This window comes from Cynocephalus volans, chromosome X, assembly GCF_027409185.1.
Source record: "Cynocephalus volans isolate mCynVol1 chromosome X, mCynVol1.pri, whole genome shotgun sequence".
Lineage (NCBI taxonomy): Eukaryota > Metazoa > Chordata > Mammalia > Dermoptera > Cynocephalidae > Cynocephalus > Cynocephalus volans.
This window is the reverse complement of record NC_084478.1, coordinates 53399976-53422553: the sequence shown is the minus strand read 5'-3', so window position 1 is coordinate 53422553 and position 22578 is coordinate 53399976. Positions and strand designations below refer to the sequence as shown.

At 42.3% G+C, this 22578-nt stretch overlaps 1 protein-coding gene across 6 annotated transcripts in view; it reads left to right on the top strand.

The window, feature by feature from the left end:
• The first annotated feature begins 923 nt into the window (after nt 1–923).
• Nucleotides 924–22578, top strand: part of LOC134367344 (endoplasmic reticulum membrane adapter protein XK-like) — a 68703-nt gene continuing 47048 nt past the window's right edge. The window contains exons 1-4 of one of the 6 annotated variants that reach the window (XM_063084069.1): nt 927–1390; nt 13887–14149; nt 16411–16487; nt 19384–19675. In XM_063084069.1, the coding sequence (XP_062940139.1) occupies nt 1158–1390; nt 13887–14149; nt 16411–16487; nt 19384–19398 (588 nt within the window). In that variant the 5' untranslated portion in view covers nt 927–1157 and the 3' untranslated portion in view covers nt 19399–19675. Of the gene's footprint in view, nt 1391–13886; nt 14150–16410; nt 16488–19380; nt 19676–21439; nt 21570–22578 lie in introns of those variants that run through there. The other 5 variants (XM_063084068.1, XM_063084067.1, XM_063084066.1 and 2 more) reach the window with 5 other exon arrangements.

Genomic DNA, 22578 nt, shown 5'->3' with positions numbered 1-22578 from the left:
CTTTTGAATCTTCACATTCTATTTCTGTTTACATTATTTTCCTAAAAAGAAAAATGCCGGAGATGCCTGAAGATTGAAATGACCGAATTTCACCAGAGAAAGGGATCTTATAATTGTTAAAGTCTAATTCCTTTATGGAGCCTGTTAAAAACTGAGTTTTCGAGAGGTACAATGGCTTGAGCAGGGTCTGAGGGACAAGGGTGAGCCGAGTCCATCCTGATGTCTAGAAGGTACTCAAAAGTTCAATGGTTGAAAAGGAATAGTCTTGGGGTTGGCACGCAGACAAGCAGACGATACCTTGGGCTAGAAAACTGCTTCCTTATTAGGCCCTGATCTTTGCCCAGAGTTAGTCACAGTTATAATAGAGAAACAGATTTTGTAAGCAGTTTTTCTGGGAAGGAAGGTATTGGATCCTAGAGATTATCTCTGGAGCTCTTTCGCCATTGGAAGCAATGCTTCACACCACTGTAACTGGAAGAAGAGGAAGGGGCATGCTGACATAGCAGAGTAAAAAGTGAAATCCTACCCCAGCTTGGTGGTGGATGCACGCCAACACACTTGCATTTTGAAAAGCATCTGTGTGGTCTGGTTATTTTTAAATGACCGAAAACGCTGGGCTTTTGAAGAGGGGTTCAGGCGTTTCATCGGCCCAGAAAATAGGGACTGGACTGGAAAGGCATGCAGACCCCAATTCTGGGCCCTATCGGTTGCAGTTTTTCAAGGAGATACGAATGGTTTCCGGAGAGAGCACCAGAAAGGGACTCTAGGACCCAGTAGCTGCGTATTGGGCCAGCAGGGCCCGCTGTACCGTTTTGGACCACGGCGTGGCGCTAGCAATCTTAGGGCGCGGGTTCGCGGCCCGCCTGGGGACAGTTGCCGCAGAGACGCCGCGGGCACTCGGGCGCGCCAGCGGCGCACTGTGCGCGTGGGCGTGTCCTGGAGGGGCCGCGCTGCTCGCCCCACCCCAGCCGGGTCAACCGCCCCCAGGCCCAGTTCTAGCGTCCCGGCCGTTAGGCCGGGCCCGCGTGCCTTCGGCGGGCTGCGCAGAACGCGGGAGCAGGTCCAGACCGGGCATGCCGGGAGCCCCTCTGGTACCCGCCGCCGCCCCCGCCCCCATCCCCGCGTCCGTCCCCGGTGCGCGCTGCTGACGCGCGGAGATGAAATTCCCGGCCTCCGTGCTGCCGTCCGTGGCCGAGATGACGGCGGCGCTCTACCTGAGCAGCACCTACCGCACGGGAGGGGACCGCATGTGGCAGGCGCTGACGCTGCTTTTCTCGCTGCTGCCCTGCGCGCTGGTGCAGCTCACGCTCCTCTTCGTGCACCGCGACCTGAGCCGCGACCGTCCGCTAGTGCTGCTGCTGCATCTGCTGCAGCTCGGGCCCCTCTTCAGGTGCGTGGGGAAACCCAGAGCTAGCCCCTGGCCACAGCCCTCCACTTGCCAAGCGGAGGTGGGTGGCCTTCCGGGAGGGACAGGTGGCTGCACCCAGGGCTGGGCACAGGGACAGCCCGCCCCGCCCCTCGGCCCCACATTCCAGTCACAGGAATGAGACAGAATGCTGGCATAATGGTGATAAAGCTGCATTCCGGTTAGGTGCCATCATATGAAATTGCCAACAATCAGCTGAATTTGACCAACAAAAATAGCATTTTCATTTAGTTCATCCTCATAAAATACATGGCTTTCTCTGCGGTCCAATGGGCTCTGGCAGGACTGCCTTGTGTGGTCACAAACCCCTGGGAAGTGTGTTGTAAGCCAGGCTTACAGCAAAAGCATGTGCAGGTAATTTTTATCAAACTCATGGAGCTTCCCGTGTGCCAGCCACTGTTCTAAGCGCTTTACGAATATTTATTTAATTCTCATCTAGAAGTCTAGAAATCCACGCACCATTCTTTTGTCTTGGTGGCGTCGTGTGGAAACATATGGGGTTGTAGAAATGTCATCTGGCCGTGCCTAATTTGTAAACATAGTCATTAAAGCTGATACACATGAAGAGATAAACTGGCAGTTTGTGAAGCAAAGAAAAACTGTTAGTGACATTTCTGGAAATTATTTTTTATTAGCACAAAGCAAGTAGAAATATGTGGTAATGAAACAGACTGGCTTATCTAAGGACCTTGAAGGAAGTTTGCAGTGTTTTGTTTTCTTATCTTTCATCTCTATAGGGAAAGCAAAACAAAGGGTGTGTATCTGGATTGGAAATAAATTTATGATACTGAACTTTAGACATAGGTGACAGAGGAATTTGAAGAGCTAGAAAGGCTGGAGACACACCTCAGCTGCCAGAATATTCAGCTAGCCAGGAACCTTTCCTACCAGGAAATCAGTCGATCTCTCTCTCTCGGCCCCTCGGCCCCTCCCCTCCTCTCCTCCTCTCCCTCTTTCCCCCTTTCCCTCCCCCCCGCCCCTCTCACACACACACACACACACACACACACACACACACACACACACACACACACACACACACACACACACACACACAAAAAGTGGAATAGCAAGATAGATTTTACAAAGCCCTACTATAAAACTTTTGCACCTTGTATTGAAGAACCATCCCAGTGGACATTCAGAATACTGACTTGTAGGTTACACTCAGTCACAGCAAACTTGGTGAACAAGTTTCCCAGGCTCCAGAAGCCTCAGAATCCTAGAAAGAAAGAGAAACAGGTACCCTGGTAGGAGTGAGAAGTTGTTACTGAGGTCCTGATAGCTAGTCAGGAAAAGTAAAAGGGAAAGGGAGTGAGTGGAATTTAAAAGGCCCTGCAACCTGGAGCCATTTGGAACCGAGTAAGCCCTGGATAAGTGTAATCTGACTTTAGGCAAAGCACTCATCATTTCTTAATCTCTATGAAAAGAAAACTCATCATGTTTAAGAAGAGTGACAGGGAAAGGGGAGCTGACGTTTCTCAAAAGCTTCTTGTGCTAGGTGGTGTGGTACATAGTGTATGCTTCAGTTCATTGAATCCTCACCACGAGGTAGATGCAATTGTCCCCATTTTATAGATGAGGAAAATGAGGCCCCAGGCCACATTCCCAAGGCTTCTTAAAAATTGAGTTGGGTTAATTATGTACCCTGTGGTCTGTGAAAGAAAGCAGAGAAGCAGGTAGTGCATCTTATCAGTAGTTCCATCTTAAATTAAGAAAAAGCTTGGTCATCTTGGCAAAATTAAAAAAATAAATACAACCTCACTTGCCATCCAAGTAAATGATAATACCCTATCATTGCTGCCATTAAAAGTGTTTCTAAACACTAGGAGTAACACAAGATAAAGCCAATGACATAATATTATATATAATAAAAGGATTACAAGAATTAACCTGAGCTTAAGGCATACATTATGATGTTAAGAGCAGTAATTTCTGGATGGTAGGGTTATGGGTGATTTTAATTTTGAAAAATATAGAAAAGTATATGCTTTTCTCCTTTATTATATAATTTTATATATTCTTCAGTTTTTACCATAAAAGTATTTTAATTTTATTAAGAAAATAAAAAGTTTGGTTCTTTGAAGAGAGAACTTCTCAGTTATAGTTTCAGCAGTGTAAAAAGACCTATTTCCAGAAAGTTCTGAATGGGTCATTGTGTTTCTGAGGAAAACCAGCATAAAAGATTAAAAAACAACAATAAGCAACCCCTTTCCATCAACACGGAGTCTCTTTCTTTTTTTTTTAGTAGACTTTTATTGTTATAGCAGTTTTAGGTTTATAGAAAGTCCAGATAGTTCCCATTACCCTCCCCCCCCACACACCCCCATACACAGTTTCAAGAAGTCTCATTCTCATGCAGCTGATTTATTTCAAGGATACTTGGACCTATGACCTTAGAGCTGAGATACACAGAATATGGTTCTTAGCTTCCAGATGAAAAGAAAAGCAATTTGTTGTTGTGTATTAGCATGACAATATCTTACTGGAATTTCTTCCTGCTGACTGTTTGATTCTGTTTAACTCTAAGACATCAGCCTTACATAAAGATCAAACTTATTTCCCCAAGCAAAGGTGTTCCCTCCCCCCTTTATCAGTTAAGTTTACTAAATTGTTTTTGGATAGTTAGCTCTATTTATCTTTGGGTGGGTACTAGCCAAACTCATGTTCTTTTTAGATGGATGCTGTTTTTGAGTTCACGCAGGATGATGGCCCAGTTAAACTGCAATAAGTCACACTAATGATTATGAGTTAAATACTACTAATTAGGGTCTGCTGTTTCTTTTCTTTAGGGAGGCTTGGGGGGGCACCATATCGTATTTATATCAGTCTTGCATTTAAAACCGTAGTTACAGTTTGTATGGTTGTTTCAGCTTGAGGCTGGGTTTGAATTATATGAACTTTGGGTAATGCCTTGAGTTTATTTTTCGGTTTTAAGGAAAATCTTATTGTGAATTAAATAGATATTCTGGAAAACATCTCTTACCAAAAATTTTTTTTAAAAAAAAACTGTTAAAACTTTTTATCATTCTTTTACAGTTATGTTAATAATTTTCATAAATTAATTGGGGAAAGTAAATATAAATGAATTACAAGTTCAGTGAATTTCCCCCATTTTTATTGCTGGTATAATGAGGAAACAGTGGTTCATGAAAAATCTGGGTTTATAAAATGAAGGCTGAGAAGTTTCAAAAATTTTATAGAACATTGCAGAATTATTCACCACAGTATTTCTCTCTATAGTATACTTTCAAAAGAATTCAAAATAATAATATTTGAAGAGCATTTTTTTTTCATTCACAAAGTGCTTTTACATGCAGTATTTAATCCCATCCACTCTAAAACCTTGTGAGCTAACTGTCATTATCTTATTTTTACAGTCCAGGAATTGAGGCTCAGGAAGATTAAGTGGCTTTTCAAAGGTCTGACAGCGTTTTCTATTTAACCAGTCTAGATCTTGTGTCGCCTCTCAGAGCGTGTGTGTCATATGAAGATAATGTGGCTTATAGGAAATCATAGTCCCTATTTCTTTGGAAAAAGTATCTTTATTAGGGCCTCTCGTATCACAAGTTATTTGTGCTGGTACCAACATGCATGGTTTCAGCTAAGGAATAAACTCCTGCTGTGATACTTGAAAAATGGTATATATGATGGTTGGAAATGGAATAAAGTGAAAAAAAAGGGATTAACCTGTTGATTATCTACATCAGGGGTTGGCAGACTGTGCCGCACAGGCCAAATCCCCCCACTGCCTGGTTTTTAAAATAAAGTTTTATTGGAACACATCCACGCTCCTTGGTTTATGTGTCTACAGCTGCTTTCACGCTACAAAAGCAGAGTTGAACAGTTGCTACAGAGACCATGGCCTGCAAAGCCTAAAATATTTACTCTTTATGAATACTTTACAGAAAAAGTTTGCTGACTCCTGGTCTCTATGATACTGAAAAACTACCTTGAATGATTTTGATGAAAGTATCTAATTTGTGGGTTTATTTAGAAAGGAAAACAAAAACAAAAACAGATTTGGATTAATTGGATGAGTCTTGCAGAATTCCAAGAACAGTCGTTTGTTTCTTATTATCAATTTTCTTAACCAGTAGTGGTGGAAGGTCCCGGGGCCTTTCGCAAATTTATTAAACACTTACTACGTGTAGAAATCTGTTCTAAGACAAATGTATTACCTTGGAAAAACAGTGGATTGCAGGAGGGTCTACCTGGGCTTTAGGGCTACCTGAGGCATTAGCTCATTCTGAGACCTTCTTTTATTTCCATTGATTGATCACTGAAGTTCCATTTCATCTACAATTTTGTGAACGCTTCCTGCATTATACTGCCCTTCCTCAGTATCAAGAGAATTGTTTTTTCTTCTGAACCATCAATACATTCATTCAGCTCTTGGCATGTGCTAGTGTTTTGTTTGTTCGTTTTAGTCTTTAAAAACTCTAAGCTTGATTTTATTTTGCAAGTCAAACATATTTGTTAAGATGACAGAGTAGAAAACAGATAAGCACAATGAAGAAAATAAACCTCTAATTTGACTACATTTGAACAATTCCTAATGTTCTGTTGCATATACTTACAATATTTTTACCGTGGTGTGCTTGCAAAGTATCTGTTGGGGAAAACAAGCCCCGATTTTCGGGATTTGCAGATTCTGTAACGCATGTATTCCCATCATGTCTAATCAAGCTACCAGTTGTTAAACAACTGGCTCAAAAATTTCCTGTTTAACAGTCGGCTCTCTCGAGTCAGTATGAGCCAGTTCAAACATTCCACTGTTTATGTGGACGTGTGTGTGTAATTTGTATGTATTTTTATATGTATGTGATTTTCTTTTTATAAAAAAATGAAATTTTCTACATATATTCTATTGTAATTTGCTTTTTTCTCATCAAATATGGTAAAAATATTTATATATCAGTAAATGTATTTCTGTACCGTCAGTTTTAAAGACTGCATAATCTTTCATTGAATGGATATATTATGGTTCTTTAATTTTGGGGACCTTTAGACTATTTCTGGAAATTTGCTATTACAAATAATGCTGTGATTCAAATTCTTAACAATAGTTTCTTTCTAAGTAAGATAATATATGAGAAAATATTTTATAAACTGAGAGTTCTATATAAATATTTGTTCTTTTCATTATTTATTATCCTTATTATGTATATGTCCCATTATCCCATTTAGATTTGAGCACCTCTGAATGAGGCAGTAGTATCCTGCTGTCTTTGCCTTCCCTGTATCTTTCAGTAAAGTGCATCTTCTTCAATCATATATTTGAGAATAAAGACGATAGTCATTTTACTTTATCTTCTAATCCTTTTTGTGGTCAGTGGTTCAACGGTGTGAAGGGGCTAGGCGTCATACAGTCCTCAGTGATAAATCTGAGATTTCCTCAGAGAAAAAAAAAAAATCTCCCCCCCCTTCCTCTCACCCCTCCCTCCCAATAACCTCCTTTCTGTTCGCTTGTCCTATCAACTTCAAGGAATTGTAATTGTTGTGTCTTCTCCCCTATCCCCCACCCAGGTTATTTGCGTATTTATTCATTTTTAGCTCCCACAAATAAGTGAGAACATGTGATATTTCGCTTTCTGTGCCTGACTTGTTTCACTTCATATAATTCTCTCTAGGTCCATCCGTGTTGTTGCAAATGGCAGTATTTCATTCTTTTTTATAGCAGAGTAGGATTCCATTGTCTAATATACCACATTTTCCATATACACTCATCAGATGATGGACATTTGGGCTGGTTCCATCTCTTAGCTATTGTAAATAGTGCTGCAATGAACGTTGGAGAACATGTGTACCTTCGACTTGATGGTTTCCATTCCTCTGGGTATATTCCCAGCAGTGGGATAGCTGGGTCATATGGGAGATCTACCTGGAACTGTTTGAGGAACCTCCATACCATTTTCCATAGAGGCTATGCCATTTAGCAGTCCCACCAACAATGTGTGAGAGTTCCCTTTTCTCCAAAACCTCGCCAGCATTTATCATTCAGTCTTTTGGATATTAGCCATCCTAACTGGAGTGAGATGGTATCGCAGTGTGGTTTTCATTTGCATTTCCCAAATGCTGAGTGATGTTGAGCATTTTTTCAGGTGTCTGTTGGCCATTCGTGTATCTTCCTTTGAGAAACGCCTATTTAGCTCATTTGCCCATTTTTTAATTGGGTTACTTGTTTTTTTGCTGTAAAGTTGTTTGAATTCCTTGTATGTTCTGGATATTAATCCTTTGTCGGACGTATATTTTGCAAATATTTTCTCCCACTCTGTTGGTTGTCTTTTAACTCTGCTAATTGTTTCTTTTGCTGTGCAGAGGCTTCTTAGTTTGATATAATCCCATTTGTTTATTTTTCCTTTGGTTGCCCATGCTTTGAGGGTCTGATTCATGAAGTCTATGCCCAGTCCTACTTCCTGAAGTGTTTCTCCTATGTTTTCTTTAAGAAGTTTTATTGTTTCAGGGTGTACATTTAATTCTTTAATCCATTCTGAGTTGATTTTAGTATATGGTGAGAGGTATGGGTCTAGTTTCATTCTCCTGCATGTGGATATCCAGTTATCACAGCACCATTTGCTGAAGAGGCAATCTCTTCCCCAGTATATAGGCTTGGTGCCTTTGTCAAAGAGCAGATGGCTGTAGGTGCATGGGTTCATTTCTGGATTCAATATTCTATTCCATCGATCAGTGTGTCTGTTTTTATGCCAGTACCATTGCTGTTTTGGTTATTATACCTTTGTATTATAGTTTAAAGTCAGGTAGTGTTATGACTCCAGCTTTATGTATTGTTGCTCAGAATTTCTTTGGCTATGTGTGGTCTTTTGTTATTCCATATAAATGTTAGGATAGTTTTTTCCATATCTAGGAAAAATGTCAGTGGAATTTTGATTGGGATTGCATTGAATTTGTATATCACTTTGGGTAGTATGGACCTTTTCACAATGTGGATTCTTCCAATCCATGGGCCTGGGATATCTTTCCATCTTCTTGTGTCCTCTTTAATTTCTCTCAGCAGTGGCTTGTAGTTCTCATTATAGAGGTTTTTCACATCCTTTGTTAAGTCTATCCCTATGTATTTTAGTTTTTTGGTGGCTATTGTAAATGGGCAAGCTTTCTTGATTTCTCTTTCAGCATGTTCACTATTGGAGAATAGAAATGCTACTGATTTTTGTGTGTTGACTTTGTATCCTGCTACTTTGCTGAAATCATTTATCAACTCCCAAGAGTTTTTTGGAGAGGCTTTAGGCTGTTCGATATATAGGATCATATCATCTGCAAACAGGGACAGTTTGACTTCACCTTTTCCAATCTGGATGTCGTTTATTTGCTTCTCTTCTCTGATTGCCCTGGCTAGTACTTCCAACACTATGTTGAATAGGAGTGGCGAGAGTGGGCATCCTTGTCTAGTTCCTGTTCTTAAAGGTAAAGCTTTCAGCTTTTCCCCATTCAGGATGACATTGGCAGTGGGTTTATCATATATGGTTTTAATTATGTTGGGATACTTTCCATCTATACCTAACTTATAAAGAGTGTTTATCATGAACGAGTGTTGAGTTTTATCAAATGCTTTTTCAGCATCTATAGAGATGACCATATGTTCCTTGTGTTTGATTTTATTGATATGTTGAATCACATTTATTGATTTGCATATGTTGAATCAACCTTGCATCCCTGGGATGAATCCCACTTGATCGTGGTGTATAATTTTGCGTATGTGTTGCTGTATTCGGTTAGCTAGTATTTTATTGAGGATTTTTTCCATCTATATTCATGAAGGATACTGGCCTGTAGTTTTCTTTTTTAGTTGTACCTTTACCTGGTGTTGGTATCAGGGTGATGTTTGCTTCATAGAATGAGTTTGGGAGAATTGCCTCTCTTTCAATCTTTTATAATAGTTTGTAGAGAATTGATGTCAATTCCTCTTTGAATGTTTGGTAGAATTCTGCTGTTAATCCATTTGGTCCTGTGCTTTTCTTTGTTGGGAGCCTTCTGATAACAGTTTCAATCTATTTTGTTGTTATTGGTCTGTTCAGATTTTCTCCATCTTCTTGGCTCAGTATTGGTAGTTTGTGTGTGTCCAGAAATTTATCCATTTCCACCAGATTTTCAAATTTGTTGGCATATAGTTTTTTACCGTATTCTCTAATGATACTTTGTATTTCAGAGGTATCAGTTGTAATATCAACTTTTTCATGTCTAATTTTTGATATTTGGGTCTTCTCTCTTCTTTTTCTAGTTAGCCATGCTAATGGTTTGTCAATTTTATTTATCTTTTCCAAAAACCAACTTTTTGATTCGTTGATCTTTTGTATTGTTTTTTGGGTTTCAATTTCATTAAGTTCTGCTCTGATCTTCATGATTTCTTTCCGTCTGCTTCTTTGGGTTTGGATTGTTCTTGTTTTTTTGGTTCTTTAAGGTGAAGTGTTAGGTTGTTCACTTGCCTTCTTTCCGATCTTCTGAAGTGAGCATTTAATGGGATAAATTTTCCCCTTAGTACTGCTTTTGCAGTATTCCACAGGTTTTGGTATGATGTATCATTGTTTTCATTAGTTTCAATAAATTATTTGATTTCCTGTTTGATTTCCTCTGGGACCCATATGTCATGAAGTAGAATGCTGTTTAATTTCCATGTGTTTGTATAGTTTCCAGAATTTCGTTTGTTATTGATTTCTAGTTTTAACCCATTGTGGTCTGAAAAAATACATGGGATAATTCCAATTTTTTAAATTTGTTGAGACTTGATTTGTGACCTAACATGTGATCTATCCTGGAGAATGATCCATGTGCTGATGAGAAGAATGAATATTCTGAGGTTGTTGGATGGAATGTTGTGTAGATATCTGCCAGTCCAATTGGTCTTGATTGTTCTTTAGATTGTGTGTTTCTCTGCTGATTCCTTGCCTAGACGATCTGTCCAATATTGACAGTGGCGTGTTCAGGTCCCCTGCTATTATGGTATTAGTGTCTATTTACTTCTTTAGTTCTAATGGAGTTTGCTTTATAAATCTGGCTGCTCCAACTTCGGGTGCATATATATTTATGATTGTTATGTCTCCTTGATGGATCAATCTTTTTATCATTATGTAGTCGCCTGCATTATCTCTTTTTTTGGTTTTTAGATTAGTGTCTAGTTTATCAGATATAAGTATAGCTACTCCAGCTCGTTTTTCATTTCTGTTTGCATGGTTAATCTTTTTCCATCCTTTCACTCTTAGTCTATGTGAGTCTTTATAGGTGAGGTGGGTCTCTTGAAGGCAGCATATAGTTGGGTCCTCATTTTTAATCCAGTCAGCCAGTCTGTGTCTTTTGATTGGGGAAATTAATCCTATTACATTAAGAGTTGTTACTGAAAAGTGTTGGTTTACTCCTAGCATTTTATTGATTGTTTGTTTGGATGTCTTAAGTGTCTTTTGTTCCTTTCTTTCTGATTTACTGTTTGTCTTCTGTATTTGGTTGCTTGGGTTATAGATAAACTTTTTTCTTTTTTCTCTTCATTCATGGGATTTTTATTTTACTAGTGGGTTTTGATTTTTCTTGAGTTTTTATGGCAGTGGTAGTTATTTTTCAGGTACCAAACCCAGTACTCCGTTGAGAATTTCTTGTACGGGTGGTCATGTGGCAGTGAAGTCCCGCAGTTTTTGTTTGTCTGAGAAATATACTATTTGCCCTTCATTTCAGAAGGATAGCTTTGTGGAGTAGAGTTTTCTTGGCTGTCAATCTCTGTCTTTTAGTATTTTGAGTATATCATCCCATTACTTTCTGGCTTTTAGGGTTTGTAATGAAAAGTCTGATGTTAGTCTGATTGGGGCTCCCTTATAGGTGATTTGACACTTCTCTCTTGCAGCTTTTAAAATTCTCTGTTTGTCTTTGAGTTTTGCAAATTTGACTATAACATGTCTTGGACAAGACCTTTTTGGGTTGAATAGGTTTGGGGATCTTTGAGCTTCCTGAATCTTGACATCTGTGTCTTTTCCTATACCTGGGAAGTTTTCTTCCACTATTTTATTGAATATGTTTTGAATGCAATCTCCTTTTTCCTCCCCTTCTGGAATACCCATGACTTGGATATTTGAGCACTTAAGGTTGTCTGATATCTCTTAAATTTTCTTCAATGTTTTTAATTCTTTTTTTTTTTTTTTTGTCTGCCCCTGTTATTTCAAACAGCCCATCTTCAAAGTCAGATGTTCTCTCTTCTGCTTCTGCAAGCCTGCTGGTTAAACTCTCTGTTGTGTTTTTTATTTTGTTGAATGAATTCTTCAGCTCGGCAAGCTCTGCTACATTCTTTTTCAGGGCATTGATTTCCTTTACATTTCTTCCTTCAGGTCCTATATACTTTTCCTCGTTTCATCATGTTGTCTATTTGAGTTTTCTTGTATCTCATTTAGTTTCTTTAGAATTATCACTCGAAATTACTTGTCAAACATTTCAAGGGTTTCTTGTTCTATAGGATCTAGAACTTGATAGTTATTACTCTTTGGTGGTGTACTTTCTTGATTTTTCATATTTCTGGTATCTTTCCTTTGCTGTTTCGTCATTGTGGCAGGGGCTTTCGTGGTCCACTTGTTTGACACTATTGTCTGGCTAGGATGCTGCTGGGGTTGCCAATTTGGCACAGCTTCCTCAGTGTCTGCTCGGTTGCCCACTGGAGCCTCGGGTGCATGGTCGCCTCAGGTCTTGGGCCTCTCTGGGGAGGCGCCTCTCTCTTCAGCGTGGCCTAGGCCAGGCTGGGGACGGAGTCGGGCAGTGGCAGTGAGGCCTACCTGGTGGGTCATGCGCTGGCACCACAGAGCACGTGGTCTCCAGAGATCTCGGGCCTCTCTGGCTGAGCGCCTCTCTGATCAGCACACAGTTGGCCGGGCTTGGGATGGAGTCGGGTGGTGGCAGCGAGGCCTACCTGCTGGGTCCCGTGCTGGTACCGCAGGGCGTGTGGTCTCCATAGATCTTGGGCCTCTCTGGCTGAGTGCCTCTCTGATCAGCGCGCAGTTGGCCAGGATTGGGATGGAGTTGGGCCACAGCGGCAAGGCCTACCTGTTGGGTCGCATGCTGGCACCTGTTTTATATGTTTTTATGTGATATATTAAAGTGTCCTTGACCCAGCCGGACAAAATATAGTAGACAGACCTGTCTATCTCTCTGTCCTGCATTCTCTCTCTCTCACATGCACACACACACACACACACACACACACACACACACACACACACACACAACTATACTCATTATCCCAGGACCAAATGGTAATAATCACAAAATGTGTCCACTTTGTACTCACCAGAAACCTTCCCGAATTTCCTGTCTTATATCAAGCTTTATTTTGTTATTTCAAAATATGATGTATTCTCCTTGCCATCGTTGTCTGGGGGTGAGAGTATAAACTTGACAACCTTCCATAAAGTAGATGGAGCCATAAAATCTTCCGGCAGCATTATGAGGTCGTTATAAAAGTGAATGTTTACGGGGAAAATGTCCTTTAACAATTTTTAAACGGAAGGCCATTAACATTTTTCTTACTCCTAGGGAAAACCCACATTTTCCCAGCATTTTATTATGGAAATTTTCAAACACAGAGAAGAAACTTGAAACAATTCTACAGTGAACATCCAAGTACCCACCACACCTAGATTCTACAATTAACATCTTGTTCCACATCTTTCCATTTATCTATCCATCCACCAACTCATTTGTGTGTGTGCACTCAAGATAAATTGCAGACGTCAGTAGTCTTTCCCACTTCAACACCCATATTATTACCTAGAGAGGACATCTCAATTTTAAAAGCCAGCTATTCTCAGTTTGGAGAGGTTAAGGCTTAGTCTCTAGGGCAGGCTTGGACTTCCATAAATAAGACATACTTGGCAGGTCTCTAGGTGTGATTGACATTAACCTTGCCCTTTAAGGGCTTATGAGAACAGAAAGTCAGGTAATATGTTGTGGTCTTCCAGTGAAATGCTATATGGCAAGCTGCCCTGTACTGGGAAATCTTCCACCTATAGCTTCCGCTTTAACTGGGGTGGTTTGGGGATATCTGTTGGATGTGGAACACATAGGTATACTGTATTATCATCATCTTTCACAGCACTGTGTCTGCTTTGTAATTGAGGCAAAGGGTGTGGGGGAGGTGGTGTCAGCTAATATGTGTCATGAAGGAATATTGAACATTTTTCTGTGGCTCTGGAGCCTGAAACACTTTCCATTCTCTAGTAGGTTTCCTCATCTCAATGTCCTTCGGTGTCACCTCTCTATTTGTTTCTCACTCAATTTCTATTGGCCTGCTGGAGGGTCTCAAGAGGACTCCCTGCTCAGAAGTGGTCCTTGTAATGGATGATTTAGAGGAGTGACAACAGTCCAGAGTAGCCATGACAAGGCTTTGAGAATCAGGCTAAGTCTAAGCAGAGTGACTGAGAAAGGCAAAATCCTATCTGTCTCTAATTATTATGACTTTCTGATTTATTTCCAGGTGTTTTGAATTATTCTGCATCTCCTTCCAGTCAGGCCAGAGTGAAGAGCCTTATGTCAGCATCACCAAGAAGCGGCAGATACCCAAAAACGGCCTCTCAGAGGAGATTGAGAAGGAGGTGGGCCAGGCAGAAGGCAAGCTGTTCACCCACCGATCTGCATTCAGCCGGGCATCAGTGATCCAGGCTTTCCTGGGCTCAGCCCCGCAACTGACCCTGCAGCTGTATATAAGCGTCTTGGAGCAGGACGTCAGTGTTGGAAGAAGTATGTATATTTTTGATTTCTGCCTACATAGATCAAAATGGGAAGCAAAATATATAGTTTATTTTGTTTCAAGTGAAAGTTATTGATATGTGAATTTACTCCTGAGCCTATGTTCCAGTCACTAAGTTCAAACTTTGTGAGTTAAAATAATAATATTTATTTTGCTATGAATCCATATTCTGGGCGGCGCTCAAAAGGGACAGCTCACGTGTGCTCCCTTGTGGATCAGTTAGGGTGACTCAAAGATGGGGGCTAGAATCCACTGCAGGCCCATTCATTCAGATGTCTTGATGCTCGCTGTCGTTGGGAGTCTCAGATATTCTCCATTTGATCTCTCTGTGTGGGCAAACTTGGACTTGCTGTCAGCATAGTGGCTGCTTCAAAAGGCAAGTGTCCTAAGAGTGAGAGAAGGCCAGGGTGAAGCCATATCACCTATTATGATCCAGCCTTGGGAATCATGGGACATAACTTCTGCTCCCTTCTGTGTTGAAACTGTCACAAAGTCCTGCTGAGGTTCCAGGGAAGGGGAAGGATGTAATCTCTGGCTCTTGTTGAGGAATGGCAGAGTTATGGAAGAGTATGTGGGACCAAAAGTAACATTGTGGCCATTTAAAAACTACACAGTTTCCCAGAGGCTGAAAATAGAGCTGCCAGAGGCTGGTCCTCTTGGAATTTCATCTCTGTCTTTCAGTGATAGTTATAGATTGGCTGAGACGGTTGTAAATGCTTCGTGGCGACAGATGGAATGAAGGCCGCTTTCCTGCCGTCTTAAAGTTTGTTCTAATAGGTATATCAGCTATGAAGTGAACACAGTTTCTAAGCTTTGGGCTGTTCTCACATCATCAAATTAAGAGCCTATTTTGGTTAAGTAAAGTTTCCTCAAAAACTTCTATTTTTATTGGACATAAGTGAAAAGCCTTCAGATGAAAAGGGGAAATAACCCCTCCCAAATAGTAACATTATGAATAAAACCAGACATTTTGGTAAGTTTTACTACAGATATGCAAAATGATTTAAAAGCCTTAAGTTGAAAAAAATACATATTTAAGAAATCACTTAAATTGGAAATAAAACACTTTTATTTATTTCACTCCACTCAATTTTGTTCTCCTTCTGCCTGTATTTTAGACTGGATGGTAAAATGTTGTAATTCATGGCAGGGTGACAGGATACTTGCATATCCAGGTTACGTGACCTTGATTCTTAAGATATGAGTGAGAATCTTAAGCAGAGTTCTTGAACCTTGATGTATTAACGTTTATATGTAAATGCCTCCCACAACCCCTGGTAGAGAGTAGGTGCTCAATAAATATAGCAACATCAGTGTTCTTTAAGGACTTATGCCTGCAATGGGTTTTGACCAAGATGGGTCCCCTGCATGCCGCTATACCCTTTTCCCAGGTTGTTGTTTTTCCAAGTGGCAGGGACACAGCAAAAAACTAGATGTGGTGATACCAGTTTAATATTTTCAGGCAGGTCCAATTTTTCTCCTCAAGTTTTTGATAGTGAAGACTGTCTTATAGATGAGGGGTTGGCAAACTGCAGCCCAAGGGCCTAATCCAGGCACTGCCGGTTTCATAACATTTTTTTTTTTATTGGACACAGCCATGCTTTTTCATTTATGTATTGTCCGTGGCTATTTGGGGGCTGCAGAGACAGAGCTGAGTAATTGTAGCAGAGACCATGTGGCACAAAAGCCTAAAATATTTACTCTCTAGCTCCTTATAGAGCAAGTTTGCTAACCCTTGTTATAGTTTTTCAGACAGAATTCTCTTCAGGAAAATAAAACCTACCCCATAAATTGTCAGCATCACAAGGGATATCTATGAGATGTCCCTCAAGAACTTGGAAAAAATATAAGTCTTCTGAGAGTGAAGTGATAAATAGATATAGAAAAGGGAAGTAGACATGGTCCTGTGGAAAAGACAGATGGCTGCCATTTATGTAGGTCTTGACTAACCCCAATGACTGCCCTGACATATCTGAAGAAGGAATCCCTCACCCAGAAGGGGCAAAGCCCCTATAAATGGAGCATGGGCTAGGGTGTGTCACAGAGGCAAATGTTGGTAGTATCTATTACATGCTCAGGAATGCATTTGGTCCAAGGGACAAACACCTGACCATAGGATTAGACAACCCAGGGTTTATTTTGCTCGTTTAACAAGAAATTGGAGGTTGGTGGCATTATTTAAGCTGCTCAACAGTGGCAAAGTTGATGTCCGCACCTATCCACTGGCCTTTCACTCGTGTTGTTACTTCAGCTCCAATCATCATAGCTGCATCGAAGACAAAAAGAAGCACTGAAGAGGGAAGGATGGATCTCTTTCTCCTTTTATTGGTAAGTATAGTTTTCCCAGAAATCTCCCTAATAGACTTTAGGTCTCATTGACCAGAACTGATCACATGGTCACCGAGCTGCACGGGATATTAGGAAAGCCAGGCACAGGAGTGATTGCCAGCAATGGCTTAGACCAGTATTCCTCATACTTCCCTGATGACGACTAGAGGTATCAGGGGGCTTGCTCAATATACCTATCAACAAGACACATCTCTGGAAATTGTGATTTGCTTGGTTTGGGATGGAAGCCCAGGGTATATATTTTTATTTCTCTATTGTTTTTTAAACAAGAATTTTAGGTGATTTTATTATCAGCAAAGTTTGGGAACATTGGATCAGATTACTCATGACCTGCCTGGGGTTTGGCCTGTTGCCACCCAGAACAAAGCCCTGTTTTCTTAACAGACAGTGGGAGGAATCAATATTGAATAGGCAGCTAACAGTATCTGCCACACCATCTAAGTGCAGTCCAGACCAATAGAAATGTCTATACTCTTGACAGGAGAAGCATATGGAGTCCCTCAGAGCCTGACCCCATTCAGCATTCAAATTTTATAACCCTCATCTCACTCTCTGATTCAGTGCTCATTGAGCAAACATTGGTGAATTTGGCCTCAGCAGAGTTTGGCACGAGGAATAGAAGGTAGACATGGCTACATGGTCACTGGAGAGTTGTTTTTTTTAATTTTAATATAATTCACATCACATAAATATCACCATTTTAAGTGTACAATTCAGTAGGTTTTTGTATATTCACAATGTTGTGCAATCATTACCATCATCTAATTTTAGAACATTTTTATTATGGCAAGAAGAAATTCCCTACCCATTAGTAGTCACTCCTCATTTCCCCCGTCCCCTCAGCCCCTGGAAACCACTAATCTATTTTCTGCCTCTATAAATTTGCCTATTGTGTGTATTTCATAAAAACTTTGGGAAGTTTTCTTTGTTACAGTCAATGAATAACGGACACTGTGTCTATGAGTTTCAGTCTTGGGTGGGTTTAGCCATCCTGAGACTCCCTAAGCCTACTCAGTTCTCAGTAGGGGCTTGATCAAGTCTCTTGACCTTGGAGGATGGGTCATGCCAAACTTCAGGTGAGTACCCCAAGGTTATACTGTTCTGTGAAGGCCCCTGCAGCCTGCCATTTGGCCTTCCTGGACCTCACAGTGCCATTCTCTCATCCAGTCAAGGTGGTAATGTTGGTAGTAATAACAACAGTTTTATGAACCCTTGCTTGGTGCCAGCACTGTGAGGGGCAGTGTTGCGTTTCATTTTCAGTGCATTTCTGTGAGTTAGATGATACTATCTCCATCCTACTAAAGAGGAAACTGTGCTCACAGTCCACCAGAGGAGCCAGGCTCTGAGGTTAGATTTGTAAGGCTTCATTCACAGGCTCGATGAGTATTTATGATGTTCTGCATTTCAAACCCTGGGCTATTCTCTGTGGAAAAAGCTGGGAAAGAGGTGAGCAGGCCCCTATCATCTTGGAATAGGATAGAGAAATATGAGACAGATGATTAATCATATATTTATTCTATTTCATGTAAATCCTGCAAAGTGAAAGTTAAAGAGCCTGTATGAGGGTATATGGGGGGGATCTAACCAAGTCTGGGAGATGAAGCAAAGATGTCCAGAATTTAGGATTAAACTGAAAACTGATAGATAAGAAGGCAGGTGAAGGAAAAGCAGGAAAGAGCATCCAAGAATTTCAGCCTTTATCCCGGAAGCCACAGGAAGGCACTGATGAGTTTTAAGCAACACAGTGTCATGCTCAAATTTACTTTTGTAAACTGATTTCTCTGGAAACTGGGTTGGAAGTGAGTGACAAGAGAAACAGGAAGGCCAGTAAGGGGACTGCTACAGCTGTTAAGGTACGAATGGTAATGGCGTGAACTGGAACACTCAGAGTGGATTACTGGAGCAGTGTTAAGGATGTAGAAGGGGAACGAAGTGGGAATTGATTGGGAATGAAGGTGAGATAGAGGGAAATGTCAAGAGTGGTTCTCAAGTTCCTGACATGAGCAGTTGTAGCCATGGATCCCTATTGGTATTGGTAAATCACTCTGGAGAAGGGGACGTTTGAGGCATATGTTTTTGCTTTCAGTTTCAGACGTTTTCAAGAATAAACACGGTTTAAAGATTCTATTTAAGTCATGGGAGAACAAACAGATGTTAAAAACAGCTCAAAAGACAATCCAAAGAAGAAACATAGGAATATTGACTAGAGATATTGATATCAATATGTAAATGAAGGTAAAACTAATTTTATAACAGAGTATGAGGGGCACAATTGAAACTTATTGTACAAGACATTGAGCATGTCTGTCACTGACGTACAAGTTGCAGAGGGGTGAAAATGAGCTCACAGGCAATGCAACACTAGAATCAGAGAACCCGTAGTGATATCCAAAAGACGGGGCAGTGTTTCCACTGAAACTGTTTTTTTGCTAGAATATTCAAGTCAGGTGGAAAGTTGGAGTTTCCTCAAAAACAGGGTCCAGTACTAGGTGACCAGGTTGCTCTCCTGGGCATTTCTATGCTAAGGACTGTTCAGTGGGCACTAATGACATCACAAAGTCTAGGTTGTCACAAAGGCAGCTCCCTGACCCATGAGGGCCTGCAGCCTGGGCCTACAGTGGGCCATAATAAGCACTGGTATGTTGAGAGCCCCAGGCCAGTGGGAAAATCAAGCTGTGCCAATAGAAGCAAAATCTAGCAACCGTCATGGCTGGGAGTAAAGTCAGCAGGAAATCCCAAGGACGTAGGAGGCGGACCCTCTCCCGCTCCTCAAGAGCAGAGTTGCAGTTCCCGGTTAGCCGTGTGGATCGCCACCTGCGAGAGGGCGGCTACTCCCAGCGCCTGAGCTCGTCCGCACCTGTTTTCCTGGCAGCAGTTCTCGAGTACCTGACAGCCAACGTCCTGGAGCTGGCGGGCAAGGAGGCCGACAACTGCCGCAGGAAGCGCATCGCCCCACAGCACGTGCAGAGGGCATTGGACAGCAACCAGCAGCTCCAGAGCCTCTTTCAACATGGTACCGAACCTCAGGTCGAGGAGATGCCTAAACGCAAGAAAAAGTAGCGCGCCCTGGGTACCAAGGCCTGGCGGGACCTCATCAACAGCCCCATCCCACCTCCAAAACACCCCTAGATGAGGAGCCAGTGCTGCTGCCAGCAGCAAATGCTAATAAATTATGTAAATCCATGCCAGTGCTCTTGACTCCTCTGTTTTTGTCTTCTGAGATGGAGGGGTCCCTAAGACATCGAGGGGGAGCTGTCCCACAGAGAGTTGCAAGGTAGAAGGTGTGGTCGGTGTGGGGTGTTTGAATCATTGATTTCAGAGGAGCCGTGTCTGATGGTGACAGTGCGGACCGTGGCCCTGGAGGGATGAGCTGGCTGGGGTAAAGGGGAGAGAATGTGTCCTCACAGGCCTCGTGAGGCCAGGAAGGTGGCGGGCGGCCTCCTAGGCAAGGTGAATTCCCAGCACGATGTTGGGAACTGGGGTGGAGCTGAAGACTGTGACTGGGTTGGGGAAGGATTTGTTCATGATAGGCAAGGTCTAAAGTCAGAAGGTGATGGCAACGGGGTGGGCTGGAGAGGGTGGCACACTGGTTGGCACGAATATGATGGGACGGGGCTTTTACACGAAGATTGGAGAGTGATGGGAAACCATAAGGAAATATACAAAAAGGAATCATGGTCATGATGATTTCATTTCTTATTTATTTGTACCCTGCGCATTCCACAAGCCTTGACACACGGATTGGGGGCTAGTGCTCTGATACTTTGTGTGGTACGGATCTTCCTGTCCTCTTGTGGACACTGGTAAATTCAATATTAATATTGTATCAAAGCTACTATCTGGCCTACGTCAGGCAATCCAAGCAGTTCTTCCTGGTTATTAATGATTAATGAATTGAATTATTTGTAAATGTATTCCATCATGAACACAATTATTGATCTCATTCTCAGATGAAACATCTAACCTGTCTATGATTGTGTATTTCTTAGGACAACATAGAGCTATGGGTAGCTGAATACATGTTTGGAGAGTTATAGGTATACTCTGTGTAAATTCTGTCCCAAAGTGATAGACTCAATCTGTTCGCTTGCTTGTGAGCTCACTGTTCATGGGGTCCTTGAGGGCCTCCCTCTGCTGCCTGCTGGCCTTTCACAGAGGGTTGGTCATAGTCACAGGCTGCCTCTTGACTTCAAGAACAGGTCAGAGGGCCTGGGTTTGAGGTCCCTGTTCACCTCCTTCTGGCCATGTGATGTTGTACATTCATCTCTTCCGTCTGAGCAAGTTTGCTTGTGTGTAAATGGAGTAATAAGAAACCCGCCATCGGCAGGTTTTCCTAGAAATTAAGGCCATGTTTGCTGTAAACTCCTGCTTCTCACGGTGATTGGCATAGTCTAGCCCTTAATCAGTATCTGCGTCAGTGTCCGCCCCTAAAACCAGTTGCTCAGGCACCCTTTTCCAAGGTGCAACTGGGCCTGGTGCTCAGGCGATGGCCAGATGCTTAGGCTATGGAAACCACCTCCTGCTGAGCCTTGTGTAGACATGGGAGAGTGCCATACCGAGGAAGAAGACGGGAGGATGCGTGAACCAGGCATTCCCCACTCTGGGTTCCTCTCTGCTCCTTCTGCTTGTGACATACACTCTCACTGCCCCTTTCCACCATCTCTCTAATCAGAAGGATCTTGCTCGGCCTTTGACTGATTCACAGGAGTGTCCCAAGAAGGAAGGAACTAGTGTCGGGTATACTTAGGGCTCTTTGGAAGATATGCTCATCTAAATCCAAAAAGCCTTTCTTGCCATGTGATGCCCACTGAACCTCGTATTTACAGACACCTCACTGTACAGATGTCCACTCCAAAACATGTGGTTCCTCATAGAGAGCCGTGAAGCACCTTTAGCCTTACCAAACTCATGTCTTCCTGTTCTGTTCATAGGAGCAGGACACAGGCCTCTCCCCAGCACCCTCAGCTGATCACATGACAGTGACAACATGCTCTCCCTGAAATGAAGCACCTTTGTGTCCAGGACATGGGTTTCTCATATTACAGTGTCCTTCAGTCAAAAGTGAGTATTTCTAGGATGGGTGATGACAGAGAATTAATTGGTATACTCAGATCTTCACGTAGTGGTTAAATAGCTGTCGTATGTTTCAAAACTGTGTATATTGCTAATGACTATGGCTTATTGTAGAACCAAACACAATCTCCTGGATACTTCACCAGCAGGTACATCTGAAGAATTCATTGTAGGCAAGAGAAGGCATAGTCGATGGGTTAACCATGTCGAGTTAGTGGTTCTGTGTGGTCAGTTGGACTCCTTACAGTCCATGTCGCAGTTGACACTAATGGTCACTGTGACTCCTGGATGAAGCCAGGCTTCCTGGACTCTTTCAGACTCTTTGCTTGATATCTAAGTTGGCATTGGGAGGTTGAGCTTGAATGAGTCCCCGTTGGCCAGCTCTCTGCATAGCCGAGGCCATGGGAGGATCAGGAGGAAGACCTTGCTATCCCTTTAAGCTCGTGATCAGAAGTGCTTTTGGATCTCACAGCAAACATGGGGGCCAAGACCAGCGTAGCGGCAGCCTAATGTAGTACCTGCCACAGCCCCTTCCATGTGTGCAAGGAACCCTGTGCTCAGGGGAGGTAGGGAGGTAGGCCTGATGAGAATGGTGGCCCCAGGGAGTGCACAAACCCACCTAAGCTGAGGCCTCCTGTGTGTTTCTACAACGCGGGGGTGGGGGCGGGGATGGTCAGGATGGATTCCCTCTAGTTGGGCCCTGTGGTGTGGACGCCGTTGGCGACCAGTGCCCTGTTGGGAGAAGGAAAGCTAAAACCCAATTGGGCAAGGACAGAGGCTGAGGAGGGGATGGCTGCCAGCCAGGTCTGTGATCACAAGTCTGTCAGGGCAGGGCAGGGTCAGACACAGGTCAGCATGGCAGAACACACCTGTGAAAAGAAGTGAACCCAAGCGTCGTGCCTGGGGGAAATGGAGGGTTTCATTGGCTTGGTGTTGGCATGAACACAAGGCCTGGTTACTAGGCTTTCTTCTCACTGACAGCATCCTTTGGGAGCAG